This window comes from Ursus americanus, chromosome 12 (genome assembly GCF_024610735.1).
Source record: "Ursus americanus isolate L20-20 chromosome 12, mUrsAme1.1.p, whole genome shotgun sequence".
Taxonomy (NCBI): Eukaryota; Metazoa; Chordata; class Mammalia; order Carnivora; family Ursidae; genus Ursus; species Ursus americanus.
In genome coordinates, this window is record NC_142138.1 from 66,691,998 (window position 1) to 66,708,449 (window position 16,452).

A 16,452-nucleotide genomic window follows, 5' to 3' on the forward strand; every position below is an offset into this window, starting at 1 on the left:
GTGGCATTGTAGGGATGACTGAGTTGGCCTCCCTGATATTTTTCTTGCTTTTCCTGTGTCCACTTATGTTGACACTGCCACTCCTAAAGATGCTAATATTGCTTTTACCGACACAGAGAAATACTCTCTTTTTACAAGTTTTGTTGTTCATATGGGTCTCCCAAAAGGACAGTCTTGCCCACTTTTTTCCTTACTTTCCTTTCTCAGAGGGCTTGTTTCCCTCACAAAGGGCTGGAAGACATCTGAGGGACTTGCCCAGAACTATATCCCTAAGCAACCTATCCCATCAACAATTAATAAGCATCCATGGACAGATTTTGGGCAGCTCCGTTTTTGTTAACCACAAAGTGAATTCCCTCTTCCCTAGCAGTGCTTCTTCTAGAAATCAGGGGCAACTTTGTCTCTCTCACCTTGGTTGGAGAGTTTGAGACTAACGGCCCACAAATCCCTTTTCTCCCAAAAGTGACCCTTAGTGTCCTCTCCTGGTAAGTGCTCAGAGACTAGTCTCTCTTCCCACAGCAGACAACAAATATGTAGGCCAACAATTAGAACCTACTTGAAATTCCCCCTACGGAAGTCACCACGTTGAATTATGTCCAAATAGAACTAAAGTGCTTCTCGGTATAGTACTACCATCCTAGATGCTGTGTGAAGCAAATAAAATTCTCAGAGGAGAGGACAGTACCTTCTTATTTAAGACATAGATTAAAAAAGCATGTGAATGATGAAATCTGTCGAGCACCTTTTGGTTCAAGAAACGCATTGTTAAGCTCTAGCTACATACCAGGCACTATATTAAGCACTAACTATACAAAAACACATAAGACAAGGACCTCAAAATCCAGTAGGAGAAACAAACACATCCACAAATGATCATAATTTAATGGGTTAACTACCACAGAGAGCTGAATGATAGAATAAAGCAAGTATCTATGACAGCAGGTGCCAAAAAGGGACTGAACATTTTGGTAGCCAGTTCTAACTTAATAGTTCCTCCCCTTTATTATCTCCAGCTGTGTTACCATTCGGAGAGAAGACTACATCACATGTTTTTGTTTTTTATTTTCGAGTTAGAAAAACTACATAAGCAGCTCATTATCAGTCACAAAAAAACATTTCATTTCCAGCATTATCTTTATTCCAATCCAAACAACCTATGGTGAAACTTTACTGTCATCTGGGGCGCCGGGGTGGCTCAGCTGGTTAAGCGGCTGTTTCAGCTCAGGTCATGAGCCCAGGGTCCTGGAATCGAGCCCCATGTTGTGTCCCCCGGGTCCACTGCGTCCCCTGACCCCACCTCGGGCTCCCTGCTGAGCCTGCCTCTCCCTTTCCCTCTGCCCCTCTTCCCCTGTTTGTGCTTTCTCTCTCATTCTCTCTCTCAGATAAATAAAAATCTTTAACTAAAGAAACAACTCTACTGTCATCATAGCCTAAAATATTGTCACTTTGCTCAAGAGCATCTTCTCTGACTTGCAAAAATCCTCACTTATGACATTAAAGAACTTAGATCCTGGGACGCCAGGGTGGCTCAGTAGGTTAAGTGTCTGCCCTCAGCTCAGGTCATGATCTCAGGGTCCTGCTCAGCGTGGAGCCTGCTTCTTCCTCTGCCTGCTGCTCCCCCTGCTTGTGCGTGCAGGCTTGCACGCTCTCTCTCTCCCTCTCTCCGATAAATAAATAAATAAATCTTTAAAAAAAAAAAAAAAGGCACTTAGATCCTGGTGTCAGAATGGACTTGACTGGAACCAATGTCATTATTATATTTATGTTATTCAATTAAATATCCAGAAAACAAAGAAAAGCATGTTGGATAAACTCATTTAAAATGCTTATTAAGCAAGTACTGCTACCGAAGCAGAGAACAAGTATACTCTATGCAAGTGTTAAAGAAAAGTTATATGATCAATCTTATTTTCCATGATATAAGTACAATGGATACATGTTTCTGTCAAAAATTTTCAATTGAGGGACACCTGGGTGGATCAGTTAAGTGTCTGCCTTTGGCCCAGGTCATGATCCTAGCATCCTTGGGACAGAGTACCACTTGGGACTCCCTTCTGAGCTTCGCCCTCTGCCCGCCTCTCCCTCTGCTTGTGCACGTGTGCTCTGACAAATAAATAAATAAAATCTTAAAAAAATTTTTTTTTCCATTGAGCTAGAGCCAGAAGGAAAAAAATGTGGTCCACAGGACACAAAGAGGAGCTATTTATAAGATAATCTCACAGGCCTCCTCAAAGAAACAAAAAGTATAGCTAAACTAGGTGTTGGAGAAAAAGAAAAAATGCTCTTAAGAACCAGCCTATACTCCCGAATCCTGTCCATACCCTTTGTCTTGTAAACCCATCTAATGATATTTTCCACAGTGCCTGCTCCCCATCCCATCCCTACAGGTGCATCTGCATCTTTCTCATGGTCTCTTTTAGGAACTAGACTTTTTTACACCAGAAACATAGTTTCATGTTGTAATATTCACTTATGCTAGGCAGAATTAAAGTTAATATCTATTGTGGTTTGACTTAAAAACAAGATCGTAACTAACATGTTGAGGAGTGATTCTAAGAATGTACTCAATATACAGTAACTAGCCACTCACTGAAAAGTCTTTTTCATAATGAAAAAGATAGTGATAAGATAATAAGAAGTTCTTGTTAACCATTTATCTGACATCTACATCCTTCCATCCTTATCCCCCGCAAAGACTATATCAGAAAAGTTAAAGATCCAGTAACATTTCACAGAAGTATTGAAAATAGAATTAGTAGAACCAAATCTTGTCCAGGGTTCCACTGAGGAAAAATAAAATATATAAAAAGAAAAAAACAAACAAACAGAGAAAAACTTACTTGCAGTATCCTGTCCCATTGTGGTAGGTAACACACACTCCTTCATTTACACAGGGCTCATAGCCATCCCGACACTGCAATGCTAAAAATAAAACAAATGCACATTAGAAATAAGTCACTCATCAGACAGCAAAGAAATGTTACCCAATTCAGGTCGACATCCGTTCCTATATCCAACCTGATCTGGGTTTCCCTTTAGAGCTTTCATCAGGTTTTTTGGTTTGTTTGTTTTGTTTTGTATTTGTCCTTTGGCTTCTGGGGTCATAGAAGCATGGAAGGTCATCCTAGGAGTCTCTTCCTTCAATAACTACTTTACAATCTTGAATGATACTCTTAATTCTCTGTGCCTCTAGCTTCCCAGCAATTGCATCCCTATCTTCTAACGATACTCAAGAAAACTAAAGCTCTTTTTTTTAAATAATATTTTGTTATTATGTTAATCACCATACAGTACATCCATAGTTTTTGATGTAAAGTTCCATGATTCATTAGTTGCGTATAACACCCAGTGCACCATGCAATACGCGCCCTCCTTACTACCCATCACCAGCCTATCCCATTCCCCCACCGCCCTGAAACCCTCAGTTTGTTTCCCAGAGTCCATAGTCTCTCATGGTTCATTCCCCCTTCTGTTTACCCCCCCTTTCTTCTTCCTTTTCTTCTCCTACCGATCTTCCTACTTCTTATGTTCCATAGATGATATGGATATGATATCCATATGATATCATATGATATCCATATGATAATTGTCTTTCTCTGCTTGACTTGTTTGGCTTAGCATTATCTCCTCCAGTCCCGTCCATGGTGCATATTACTCACCATGAAAAAGAACGATTTCTCAACATTTGCTGCAACAAGAAAACTAAACCTCTTAACAAACATGACATGCCATAAGCATCTTGAAATTTAAATACTTCAGATAAATAATATAAATAATATAAGTGAATTAGGAAGACCTGGGTAAATACTAGGTCACCACGATACAAATGTGGGGTTTCAGAACAGGCCACTTTAATAACTAATCAGAAACATCAACGATATTCATTGAACAAACTGTAATTGAGAGCCTAGTATATGCCTGGCACAATATTAGGATCCAGAGGAAAAGGAAAAATGGAATACATAAGAAATCAATACAGCATAACCTCTAGCCTTAAGAGATTCACAAAAAGACGGGGGAGTAGACCATGAATACAGATTGTGGGGGGGGGGGGGTGAAAGTAAAGAAAATAAAAAGCTAATTTTATATATGCAGATAGAACAACAATTCTCAAATTCTGAAACTCCAGTTCTTTTACAAGGCAGTGAAAAGGCACCTCACGCCATAATCCCTTCCAAAAACAGACTACTCAGAGATAAACAGCAATAGTAGAAATTTTCATGGATTTCAGCCACAAGAGGAGAAAGACTCCTAAAGTCTACCACTCACTTGCTGGATAACTTGATTATTTAGCTTTTAGAATTAGAATTTTCATTACCAAAATCCTTACCAAGAATCCTTACAACAACTGGAAAGGCAAGCCAGAAAGAAACCTAGTCAAACAACAAAAGCTAAAAATGAAGTTAATGAACTTTTTCTATAAGATTATTAAGATGTCCATCTGCTAGGACGGTTTATATACAAATACCTGAAAGCAAAATTGAGAAGTCTCCACCTGTGACTTTTCTCTAGCCATACCATTCTATGAATAAACTGCTCAATATCACAGGCTCTAGGCCTGACATTCTAGGGCATCAAAATCAGCTGCTTCACAGGGGAGCCCAGGCTAAGCTGGACGCTAGAACAATTCCTCCATTAACAATTACTGCTAAGATGGGCACCTGGGTGGCTCAGTTGGTTAAGCATCTGTCTTCGGCTCAGGTCATGATCCCAGAGTCCTGGGATCGAGTCCCGCATCGGGCTCCCTGCTCAGTGGAAAGCCTGCTTCTCCCTCTCCTACTGCTCCTCCCCCTGCTTGTGTCTCTCTTGTGCGTGTGTGTGTGTGTGTGCGCGTGCGCATGCTCTCTCTCTCTCTCAAATAAAAATCTTAAAAAAAAAAAAATGAAGTGCTTTCTTTAAAAAAAAAAATTACTGCATAAGAACCCACTATTTGCCCAGTAACCATTACCAAGTGATGGAATCATTTGAGAACATGTTTACAGAAATTACATCTCTTAAAATAATATTTTTAAAATAGTAATAACCACTGCAGCTAACACATTGCGCTTACTAAATCCCAGATACTATTTTATGCATTTTACACAGACTAACTAATACAATGTTCCCTACAATGCTGTGAAGCAGTTAATTTCATTATCTGTGTTCCACAAAAAAGGCTAAGTGACCTGCTACTACCACACCAGTGGGTTAAAGAGCCAGAATTTGAACCTTAGGGAGTCTGGAACCTGCAAGAGAGTCTGTGCTCCTAACTACACTGATACACTGTTTCCCACTATCTGACATTTTTCTTCTCAGATGGGCAGGATAGGCATTGTTATACCCATTTACTAGAAAGTGCAGGCCAAGGAGGTTAGGTGACCTCCTCATGGAACATCACACCACTAGCTGTGGCAGTGTTAGGCCTGAGACCCAGGTCTCTTGCTGAGTCCAGCCCCATCTCTGACAGCTGCTGGGATCACACAGTCACTAAGTTGCAGCCCGAACAGGCAGATTCAGGAAGAGGGTCATCTTGTTGTCCATATCCCACTTCCCTGTAGGGCTCAAATGCTCCCTCTTCCCACACTGATAAGGCCAATGCGACAACTATAATTAAAACAGTTAATGTCAGGTTATTTCCTCCATACCAAAGTTCTCAAACTGCTTTTTTCATTCTCTTTAGACACTTTTATTAGTTTCAATGAGAACTTCCTGACTTTTTTCTATTTGCTTTTTTTCCCTTTAAATAAAAAAGAAAACCTGTCAGTAGGAAAGGAATGTCCTGCAGGCACAGAGCAAGTTAAGCTGCAGCTCTGTCCTCCCCCTGCAGGAATCCTGGCTCAGTGGAGTCCAGAAACCTGAAATCTTACCTCTACCACTAACTAGCTGTACTACTGTAAGTAAAGCACAACCTCATGGGGGCTCAATTTCCCTACCAGTAAACTAAACTGGGGAGAACTAAATGCTCTTGAAGGTCTCCTATGATCCAAGAGTGACACCTCCCTCATTAAAAGTATGTGAAAGGCATGCCTGGTACCTGGAGAAATCTACGCAGAAGGACATTAAGAGCCTAGTCACTCATGACTCAGAAAGCCATGGGTGCAAAAAAATTACAGTCTGTTCCTATTAAGTGTCCTGGCAAATCATTACAGTGACAGGTTCAGAGAAATACAAACAACCCAAAGTCAATATGTGGCAACCCATCAAGCAAATAACTTTACAGCCTAGCCTCAGTGAACCAATCAAATTCAGTGACCAAAAAGGAGGTGGGCTTACAGGGCTAATAATTAATGCCATTTGGCTAATCTGTAGGATCATGCTACCTTGACCCTTTAACATTTACTAAGCCATGGTGCTCAAAGTGTGCATCAGAATCAACTGGAGGGCTTCCCAGACACCACCGCCAGAGTTTCTGATTGAGGAGGTCTAGAGGGGGGGTGGGCATTTGCATTCCTAACATGTTCCCAGGTGATGCTGATGCTACAAGTCTGAGGAACCATACTTTGAGAACAACTAAAGCATGAGTGCCCATGTTAAGGAATCCCCTAGGACTACAGAATCCACTAGAGGTCTTGTGTAATCTAGACAGCAATATACTGCCTGAATAGACAAAAGAAAAATAAAGTAAAATTTGAGACTTGTGACTTTGCTCAGGGGTATTTCTAAAGGAATACTGTAATTCTTTGCCATTCAAAGAGAAATTAAAACTTTGATAACTCAAAAAATTACAGTGAAACCAGAAAAGATCTCATTTTAAAATTCAATGTGCTCTTTTTCCAATGTAAAACACTTAAATTTAACAGTGAAATTGAAAGCACCTTTCTATTTGTAGAGTAAAAAACGAAATGCTCAATCATATCCCATTTAGAGAACAGATGCTTAACTGATGTTTTAGTAGACTCAGAGAAATGAGTCACTCACAAAAGGAGTTTTCATCTTAAGCCACAGTGATCACTCAATAAACACTGTTGACTGGAATCAATCTCATATACTGTGTGTGTGTGTCTCCGTGTGCATGCCTCCCTCCCCCCAAAAAAGGGCAAAAGTCAAGAGAAGCAGGAGATTCCAGTTTCATCACTCCATCAACTTGGCAATGTGACACAAAATTTAGAGACCAATTTCTAATTTTCACACATTTTCTGTGCAACATTTTGGGGAATGGGCTTCTAATATTCAGAACATACTTACACAGAAGGGGGAATGAAGCATGAGAGACTATGGACTCTAAGAAACAATCTGAGGGCTTCAGAGGGGAGAGGGGTGGGGAAATGGGATAGGCTGGTGATGGGTAGTAAGGAGGGCACGTATTGCATGGTGCACTGGGTGTTATACGCAACTAATGAATCATCGAACCTTACATCAAAAACCAGGGATGTACTGTATGGTGACTAACATAATATAATTAAAAAAAAAAAAAAAAAAAGAACATACTTACAAAGCATCTACTCCATGAGGTGCAGACCCTAATGTCAGGGATTCCATACTTAACAGAATAAAGTCCCTGTCCCCATGAACCTTCTATTAGGGAAAGATAGACAATACATGAATAAATAAATAAATAATGTCATTTTAGACAGTGCTAAGTGATAGATTCTGTTGGAAACAGAACCCAGATATGGGAGACAGAGTAATCACAAAGGCTGGACGTACAGAGACCTCCTTTAGATAGGATGAGTAGGAAAGGCCTCTCTCAGAAGGTACCTTTGAGCTAAGATTTAAATGAAGAAGAATCATGAAGATGCGGGAAAGAGCAATCCCAAACTGAAGAAAGAGCAAGTGCAGAGGCCTTAAGATGGGAATGAGACTGGTATTCCAAGTTCACGTGGTTGGAGACTATTAAGCAAGGAGGGAAAGTAATAAGAGGAAGGCAGGGGTTGGACCCCAGCTTCTGGTCTAAGTGCAAGGGTAAGTACTGCTCAGCTTTAAGCAAGGAAAATGACACAATCAGATTTGTGTTTGAAAACAGTCAACAATTGTAGGGGCGCCTGGGTGGTGCAGTCAGTTCAGCGTCTGACTCTTGGTTTCAGCTCAGGTCTGATCTCAGGGTCTTGGGATCAAGCCCCACATCAGCCTCCACACTCAGCATGGAGTCTGCTTGAGATTCTCTCTCCCTCTCCCTCTGCTCCTCCCCACTGTGCTCACTCTCTCTCTCACTTAAATAAATAAATCTTTGGGAAAAAAGAAAAGAAAAGAAAAGAAAAGAAAAGAAAAGAAAAGAAAAAAGAAAAAAAAGAGAAAGAAGAAGGAAGGAAGGAAAGAAGGAAGGAAGGAAGGAAGGAAGGAAGGAAGGAAGGAAGGAAGGAAGGAAGGAAGGAAAACGGTCACATTTGTAAAATGTTCCAGTGAGTAAAGGGGCTTTTTTTCTTTTTTATATAAGCTTATTCAAGTCAGCCCTTCTTAAACTAAGTTGAAGACATCTATTTTCTCAGCTCCCCCAAAGTGGTAAGGATTTTATTCTAATCTCATCCAACCTCCCAGAAGCCCCACTTGCAAAGTGTTGGTACAGCACTCTCTAATCTGCATTGGCTTTCAGTTCTTAATTCTCAGAACTTACTCTCAGTTTGGCTTCAGAAGAACCAGCTGAGAGGTCTATACAGTTCCTTCACATAATGGCACAGACGGCACTTTTTCCAGGGACGAGCCATTTCTTACTTTTTCCAGTCTAAACCCTCAGGCTCACCTTCAAGATTACAGCCCACCTTACACTCCTGGGATCCTCCCACCATAATACATGCAGTCTCTTGCATGGATCACCACTGCACTCAGCTCCATGTCTACCCACATCTCAGCTTCCTTGGCTGCCAGTTTCCCTTCACTATCGACAACTCTATTCATTCGGCTGAGACCCAGCCCACCTCTTGCCTCACCCTCAGAGCCCCTGACTCTTAAGACATTCATAACTCACTCATAGTTTAGCACTTAATTCTATGCTGTCTTCTCTATTTTTCCATGTTTAAGTTCCTAGAGGATAGAAAACATTTCTTCTTTTCTGTATATTTGAGGCAATATAATTTCATGCACAGATGCTAAAATCAGGATCTGAGTTTGGATTCTAGCTCCTCCATTTACTATCTATATCTGTATCTCTTTCTCTTTTAGTTTCTTCACCTGTAAAATCATCTCTCAGAGCCCTGGTAAGAACTAACTGAATTAATACACTTAACCTCGAATACCTGATACACAGTAAGAGCTCAAAAAAGCCTAGCTCACATAGTAGGTACTTAAATTCTTGGTAAGTGAAAGAATGCATGATAAATGCTATCATGATAAACTTGTTAAATGAATGCATGATAAACTTGTTAAATCAATCACACCCCAGGTTAAACAAACTGAGAAATCTGGAAAAATAGAAGAGCCCTAGGCAATTTAAGATGTAATATCAATAAGTGGAATAAATTCTTCCCAGCTGCCATCACTAACAGTCTAATGAAAGAAATACTGAACTACTACTACAACTACAAAAAAAAAAAAAAAAAATCAGAGGTCACAGCTTTTTAAAAAAAAGGTGTAGCACTGTAGGAATAAGAAGTGACACAGTAAAGGTAAAATAAACACAATATATGAGCAAAAATGCCTTTCAATTTTAATACAGTTCTATATTTGTTGAAGAACTTATTGTGAGCATGGCCCTCTACTAGGCATAGAATGGAAATCAAACAGAAGTAAAACAATTCCTATCCTTACAGTCCATACAGCATAATGGAGGGAAGTTAGGGGCAGGGGCAAAGAGAATATGATTTACCCAAATGACTCTAAGATAAATATAAACAAAATAAAAATTGCTTTTATTAAATAACTTTAGCAGACCCTCTAAATGTCAATTTCAGGACCACTCCAGAAAGAACCTCTAAGAAATACAACGCACGGGCGCCTGGGTGGCTCAATCGTTAAGCATCTGCCTTCGGTTCAGGGCGTGATCCCAAGGTCCTGGGATGGAGCCCCGCATCGGGCTCCTCTGCTGGGAGCCTGCTTTTTCCTCTCCCACGCCCCCTGCTTGTGTTCCCTCTCGCACTGGCTGCCTATCTCTCTGTCAAATAAATAAATAAAATCTGTAAAAAAAAAAAAAAGAAAAGAAAAAGAAAAGAAAAAAGAAAAAAAAGACCAAACCCTTGTGCTTAGCACTGTGTAATTCAGTACAGACAAGGTCCTGGTATTTACTCAAGTTTATTGGCCTCATTTGTCTATAAATACTGCAAACAACAGAATAAGCTGTCATTGATTTTAACCAGTTCTAGCACCTCAGGAATAAGCCCATTTAGGGACTGGCCCAAAGTATCCTGATAGATTGGAATCATCCTTAAAATTTCGTCCAGGCATTTGCCTAGGTTTTCTAGGGCTTTTCAGTATCATGACAGTTATATATCACTGGTTTAAAAGCCTGCCTTTGTTTTAGGAATCTCTAACATGAGTAATTAAGTCTGCACCCCAGCCGGCTGTAATCTGAGCAGCCTTCAATGTGTTTCACTTGTTACATTAACATGTAATCGGTGTAAATTGGCATTACTTGTTGCTTTGCAGCCTCTTCAAATAAGCCTCTGTCTGTTGTCTATCTCACATGATTTTTTTTTCCATATCCTGCTCTGTCAGTCTGCAGTGTGATATCTGTGTTCATATCCACCGCTCACTCAAAAGACGTTTTAATATCTTAAATGGGTGGGGTTCCTAAAATATGTGAAGAGACAGCATACAGGGCCCTTTTAATTTTCTCTTCAACGTTTATGCAAATCTCAAGTAGCAGCATTTGAGAGAGAAGAAGTCTGAGTTTATGCCCTAGGAACTTGGCTACAGCTGGCTGCTGTTGCTTCAGGCACATGGTGTTTGGAAGGGGCTCAGTAAAACCAAGCAAGGTTTTCTAAAATGACTGCTTGCATTATTACCAAAAGTAAGAGAGTTGAGGGCAGGCAGAGAGACATCAGGGATTTGCAATAATTCTCATAGCACCCTGTGATTTCAAACAACAAACTTCCACTAATTTTTTTACTCCATTTTTGGGGATCAAGCCATGAAAAAACAAACAAACAAACAAACAAACAAACAAAAGTGCAGAAGCTTCAAATCCCAAGTGGTACATTTAAATAAAAACAAAGTAGAGAAACATCTGTCTTCCTCCTTGAAATTCGTCTTGATTAAAAGGCAAATGAATGCAACAAGGGAGATACCAATTTTATTTTCCTGACAGTGTTACAAGGATTTCTCTGTCCTTTACAGATATCATCTAATAGAAAATGTGTTTCCCACTTAAGAGATGCTGATATCAGACCCATAGAGATTAAGGCATAGGCTACAGAGTTCATAGCAAAATATTACTACTTTTCAAAAACAGGTATACCTTGACTAAAGAAAATATAACCAACAAAAACTGAAGTTATAAATAACATAAGGGTGTTTTCGACATTATTAGTAGAATTTTTGTTTTATAAAGATATTTGTCCTACTGAGTTGATGAGTCCAGAATAATCTTTGATTTAAAAAGTTACGATTTTGCCCTATTTTATACTACTGGATTTATTTATTGCAAAGAGCAAAATCCATCAATATTTGCTGTGCTCTACTGACATATACTATACACTGTGCTATTTCCTTCATTTTTCTGTCTTCTTAAAGACTGCAGAAAATTTTTAATTTGAGTTAAATAAAACGAAAAATTAAAAAAACATATTTATAAATCAGATGTGGTAAATTTGTTAATAATCACCTCTACACATACATACATTCTTTCATTTGGAAAATACTTCCCCTCCCTTTCTTATCCATCTCGCTTACTCCCACCTACATTTCAAATCATAGAAAAAAACATTACCTTCCTTAAGAAGCCCTCAGACACCCTCCAGTCTGATTTAGATGTTCCTCCTCTCTACTCCCATTACTTCCTAGGCAGATTTAATAAAGTGCTGGCTCACCTGTCTCTCTCCCCTACCTCTGTGTAAATCCTCTAAAGACCGTGATCATAATTGGCTCATCTTTGTATACCCAGGACCTAGCACAGTGCCTGGACCATAGCAGGTATAGTCAATACTCATAAGATATTCACTGAACTATCTTTAACACAAAACCTTTTGACAAAATCAACAACCACTTTATGTGTTCAGAATTTTCTAAGGCTTCAATTTTAATAAGCATAGTGATACCCAAATGTGACTGTGTCTAATAATTCTGATTTCATTTTGTATAAGTAGTAGAAAAGTAAAGTAAGAAGGAAAAAATGGTGCAAATCTCCTGGCCTTTAACAAGGATGAGAAGTTGAGAAAGTGGAACTACACTTTTCTAATCTTCATAAAACTGAAACATATTTGGAAATTCCTGCCTTAAAATTTGCATAAAGATAATACATACTCCCCTACTCTTCCCCATGAATCTTAAGCCATGTGTATTGTGGTTAAGAATTGATTTAAATGGGATGAACAGAAACCAAAATAATTTACATCTAAATGGCAAATGCAGAAAACACAGTAAGAAAAATTTCAAGTGAATGGTAAGCTAAAATCATGTTTTCATTATATAGTACCATTTTCCCCATGAGTAGATGCACTGATACACATCCATAGAAAGATAAGCGCCGATCTGATCCAAAGTAGCCCCGATGTATTTCTTTTCTATTAAGTATCTAACACTTTGTAAAATGACACTGGCCAAAACAATTACAGGATTTTTATATCCAAAAGGTTCAAGATCTCGGTGTAATAAAACCCAAGAGGGAAGAAGCTATATTGGATTTAGAAGTTAAATTATCCTCTATGAAAAGGGAAGAAGCTATACCGAATCTAGAAGTTAAATTATTCTCTATGAAGAAGTTCATTTCTCTATATATAGTGGTCAAAAAAGGCCAATCTGAGGTGATATCCTATTGTCCTCTACCTTCTATCATCTCCTCTATGATCTATCTGTTCTGTTATCAGAAACAAATTCAGCCTGTCACCAATTTCCTGTGCTTTTAGTAAACGCTCCCTTTTTAAAGCTTTTTAAAGACAATTTTGTTAAGTACAGCTTCATTTTTTTTAAAAGCTCTTAATTTTAAATACATGCTTTTAAGTACCCTTGCTGGAAAAGAATTTTATAAATATATATAATCTTCTTGCTACCCACCCAAAATAAACAAAGTGTTCTTTTAGCTTAAATTGTTCAGGAAACTTTTAAAATGGAGTAGACAATTTCTATTATTTATCTAGAGGTAGACTCCAAAAAGAAAGAATAAGGGACAAAATTATGTTAAAAATAAAAATGGAAAAACCTAAGATCGTTACATTATATAAAATCAAGGAATTAAGGAGGGCACATAATGTAATGAGCACTGGGTGTTATGTGCAACTGATGAATCACTGAACTCTACCTCTGAAATTAACAATACACTCTATGTTAATTACTTGAATTTAAATAAAATCAAATTTTAAAAAAAATCATAAATAAAAAAATAAAATCAAGGAGACTTCCCAAAACCAAATGGGGAAAAAATCCAGAGAACAGCCCCAGATTTCCTCATGAGTATCCTTCCCCACGGCCTTTTTTAAAGAACTTTCATTGTAACAATTAAGGCTAATCCCAAGAATGAGGTCACCATAAAACCATAAAGTGTCATTGTATGACAAAAAATCTGAGTCCAGCATAAAGCACCATTCCATTCTAGCTAACTGTTCTGAAGCCAGGGCTTGCAAAAATTAAGGTCCTAACACTTGGGTTATTTCTATATTATGTGGGTGACAGAGGTTCTACACCTTCAGCCAAAACCAAACCCTATTCACCTGTGGACAATATTCAATACAAAACTCACATCACTGAGAACTGTTTGGGTTTTTTAAATTAATTTATTTATTTTTTTATTATGTTCCACTGAGAATTGTTTAAACTCAAGAGCTCAAAAGGCCCTAAACCCTGGGCTCGTACCCAGAACATTCCAGATAAGCACAGAAACCAGCATTGTGAGTAAAATGTCTCAATCTGGAGATGGTAAATGCATATTGTTTCCATTTCCAGAGAACATGTCTGGGACAACAACCCTGGAATAGAAGAAGGTAAACACTAGGAAAATATCAAATTTTTATTAACTACTGAGGGAAGAAAACACGTACTATAGCTCCAAACTTTAATTTTTATTTAGTTTTGTTTTCAATTGCTCCCTTCTTCTCACTTATTTCTTCAAACACAGATCAATGCCAACTCACACCAACAGAACTTGGGTCCCAGGGTCAACAGAAAAAAGTGGTAATAACACACACTTAAAGATGTTTGATGAAGAGCTGATAATTTCAATGTTTAATCAATCCTCTTTAAAATTCCTCTCCTGACTCACAAATCTTTCGACTACTCATATTCTTTCTTTACTGTGAATGTAGCTAAGAATTTATCTCTAAGCCTACCTAGATTTCTATGGAATTGTAACAGTCATTTTAACAAAAACAGCCCCACACACTGACAGCCACAACCTGGTCTGCAAATGGGCACAGCCGTTCTTGCTCATCCAGTTCTTGCTGGATGAGCAAAGAAAAGCAGCAAAGACAGAAAATTTTGTTTCCGTTAATAAATGACCATATCAGAACTTGAGCATTCCATGTTTGTGTTTTTTAAAACGGGAAGGAAATCTAGGTTTCTCCATTTGCAGCAATACCTGATTTGGCAAACCCAAGATTTATGTTGCTTTCGACAAAAGTTTTCTTCGTTGACTTCTCTTGTTTCAGCTTCAGTCCAGAGTTCTCAGAAAGAGCTACAAAAATAATCTAAACCTCAATATATTAAATTAAAATTTGGGGGGTAAATCCTATAAGGGGTATTGGCTTTCTGGAGCCTGGTCTTCCCCAACTACCATGAATGAGTCATAAATTCCTAGAGGAATTAAAAAAAAAAAAAGCAGATGCCCTAACCTACCACCCCTTTCATCTCCCTTGCTGCCACTCCTCCTGCCTGGCAGCCCAAGGAGGTCCAGCAAAAGACAGATTTTGGACTCAGCAATACCTATAACCACGTCTGTCCTACCTATAGTTTCAACCCAGCTATGTAATGCTAGGCATATGGTAAATGTTTGGAAAATGTTTTTAAAGCCAAACTGTTGAAAGATCTGGCCAGTTTTCTATCTCCCTCCAAGAGAACATAAACAAGTCCCTAATTTCCCACAAAAGAAGACAAAAATAAAATCTGCAAAATAATAGTTTATTCTAGCTTTCTAAGGTCACAAAGACCTGGCAGAGGAGATATTTTCATCTCTTTTGTTTATCACTCTTAAAATACTCTCCTCAGTAAAAACTCATTCCACTTTAGGGACATGGGAGGTATATTCATATAGAACAAGAGGGATTTAGAAAGGGAGTTTTACCAGTTACACCACTCCAAGCCCAGTGCGAATGTCCTTCCCACCCTCACCTCTTCACATTAACAGGATTAAGTCCTTTGGAAAACCAGTATTAAAGCAAGTAACCCTGAGTTCAAGCAAAGGGACAAAGGATTTAGCTAATGCGGTTATTAGCGTAGTGCTGGTGATTAAATAACATTTCTCCTCCTCCCCACCAAAGCACACATTACCTCATCGAAAATATGAAAACCAAGGCATTGTAATCACTTTGGCTATAAGCCTAAATAGAAGTTACCATGGAAAGTCTCAAATACTTTAAGTTTTGTATTAAAAATGTCAAGTGAATCAAGTATCCTCCTCCTCATGTGATCTGGATTTTTGAGTTAAATAGAACAAGTTTATAAATTTGCACACAGTGGGCTTCTGTATGCGCTCTTCCAACTCCACTGAAAATACCCCCAAATCAGCAACCTTCCTACAATACAATATCTTAACCTTAAGGAGTAATTCTAATGATGTGGATTCAGAAAGTAGCCGGTCACATCCTAGGTTAGTTGGCTGGTCGGTGTCCTTCCAGTAAAATGAGAGTAACAAACACCTGCTGTACCTAAAGATGGAGGTGGTATTGACTTGGCAACACATGCTTAGGATTAACATCTCAGCTTCTAGTGGGCAGGGATTTCTAGCTGATTTCCAGCTATGTTCCCCCACCCAAACCTACAAGTATTCTAAGACCAATGTGAACACTGGCCAAACAAATCAGAACCTTAGCTCCCCAAACTCTTGCTTTCTCACCCCTGAGAAGTCTGACCAAAGGCAATGCTACAATAAAAATACCCTCAAAGTTTACAAAACATTTTCATACAAATGATTTCATTTGATCCCCACAACAACCCTTTAAGGCATGCAAATTGGTATTAGCACCATTTACAGAAGAGGAAAACTGCAACTCAAAGAAATAAGGAACTTGCCCAAAGTCATTCAAGATGGCCAAACCTGTACCAGAACACAAGCCTTTTATCTACCAGTCCAGCATCCTTCCACTCGCTACATCTGTTGAAATGCAGTCAAAAAACCTGATGTCCACCCAAACCTGCGAACCTCATTAACAGAATATTCTCATGCAGATAAGCACCCACATACCAGCTATGTACATAAAACACATTTATGCCAAAGACCAGCTAATGGCCACATGCTTG

At 38.8% G+C, this 16,452-nt stretch overlaps 1 protein-coding gene across 1 annotated transcript in view; it reads right to left on the bottom strand.

Annotated features, from left to right (window-relative positions):
• The window catches only part of NOTCH2 (notch receptor 2), a 159,341-nt gene that overhangs the window by 116,877 nt on the left and 26,012 nt on the right, over positions 1 to 16,452 (bottom strand). The window contains exon 2 of the mRNA XM_087866205.1: positions 2,841 to 2,922. Coding sequence (XP_087722331.1) covers positions 2,841 to 2,922 — 82 coding nt within the window. The remainder of the gene's footprint in view (positions 1 to 2,840; positions 2,923 to 16,452) is intronic.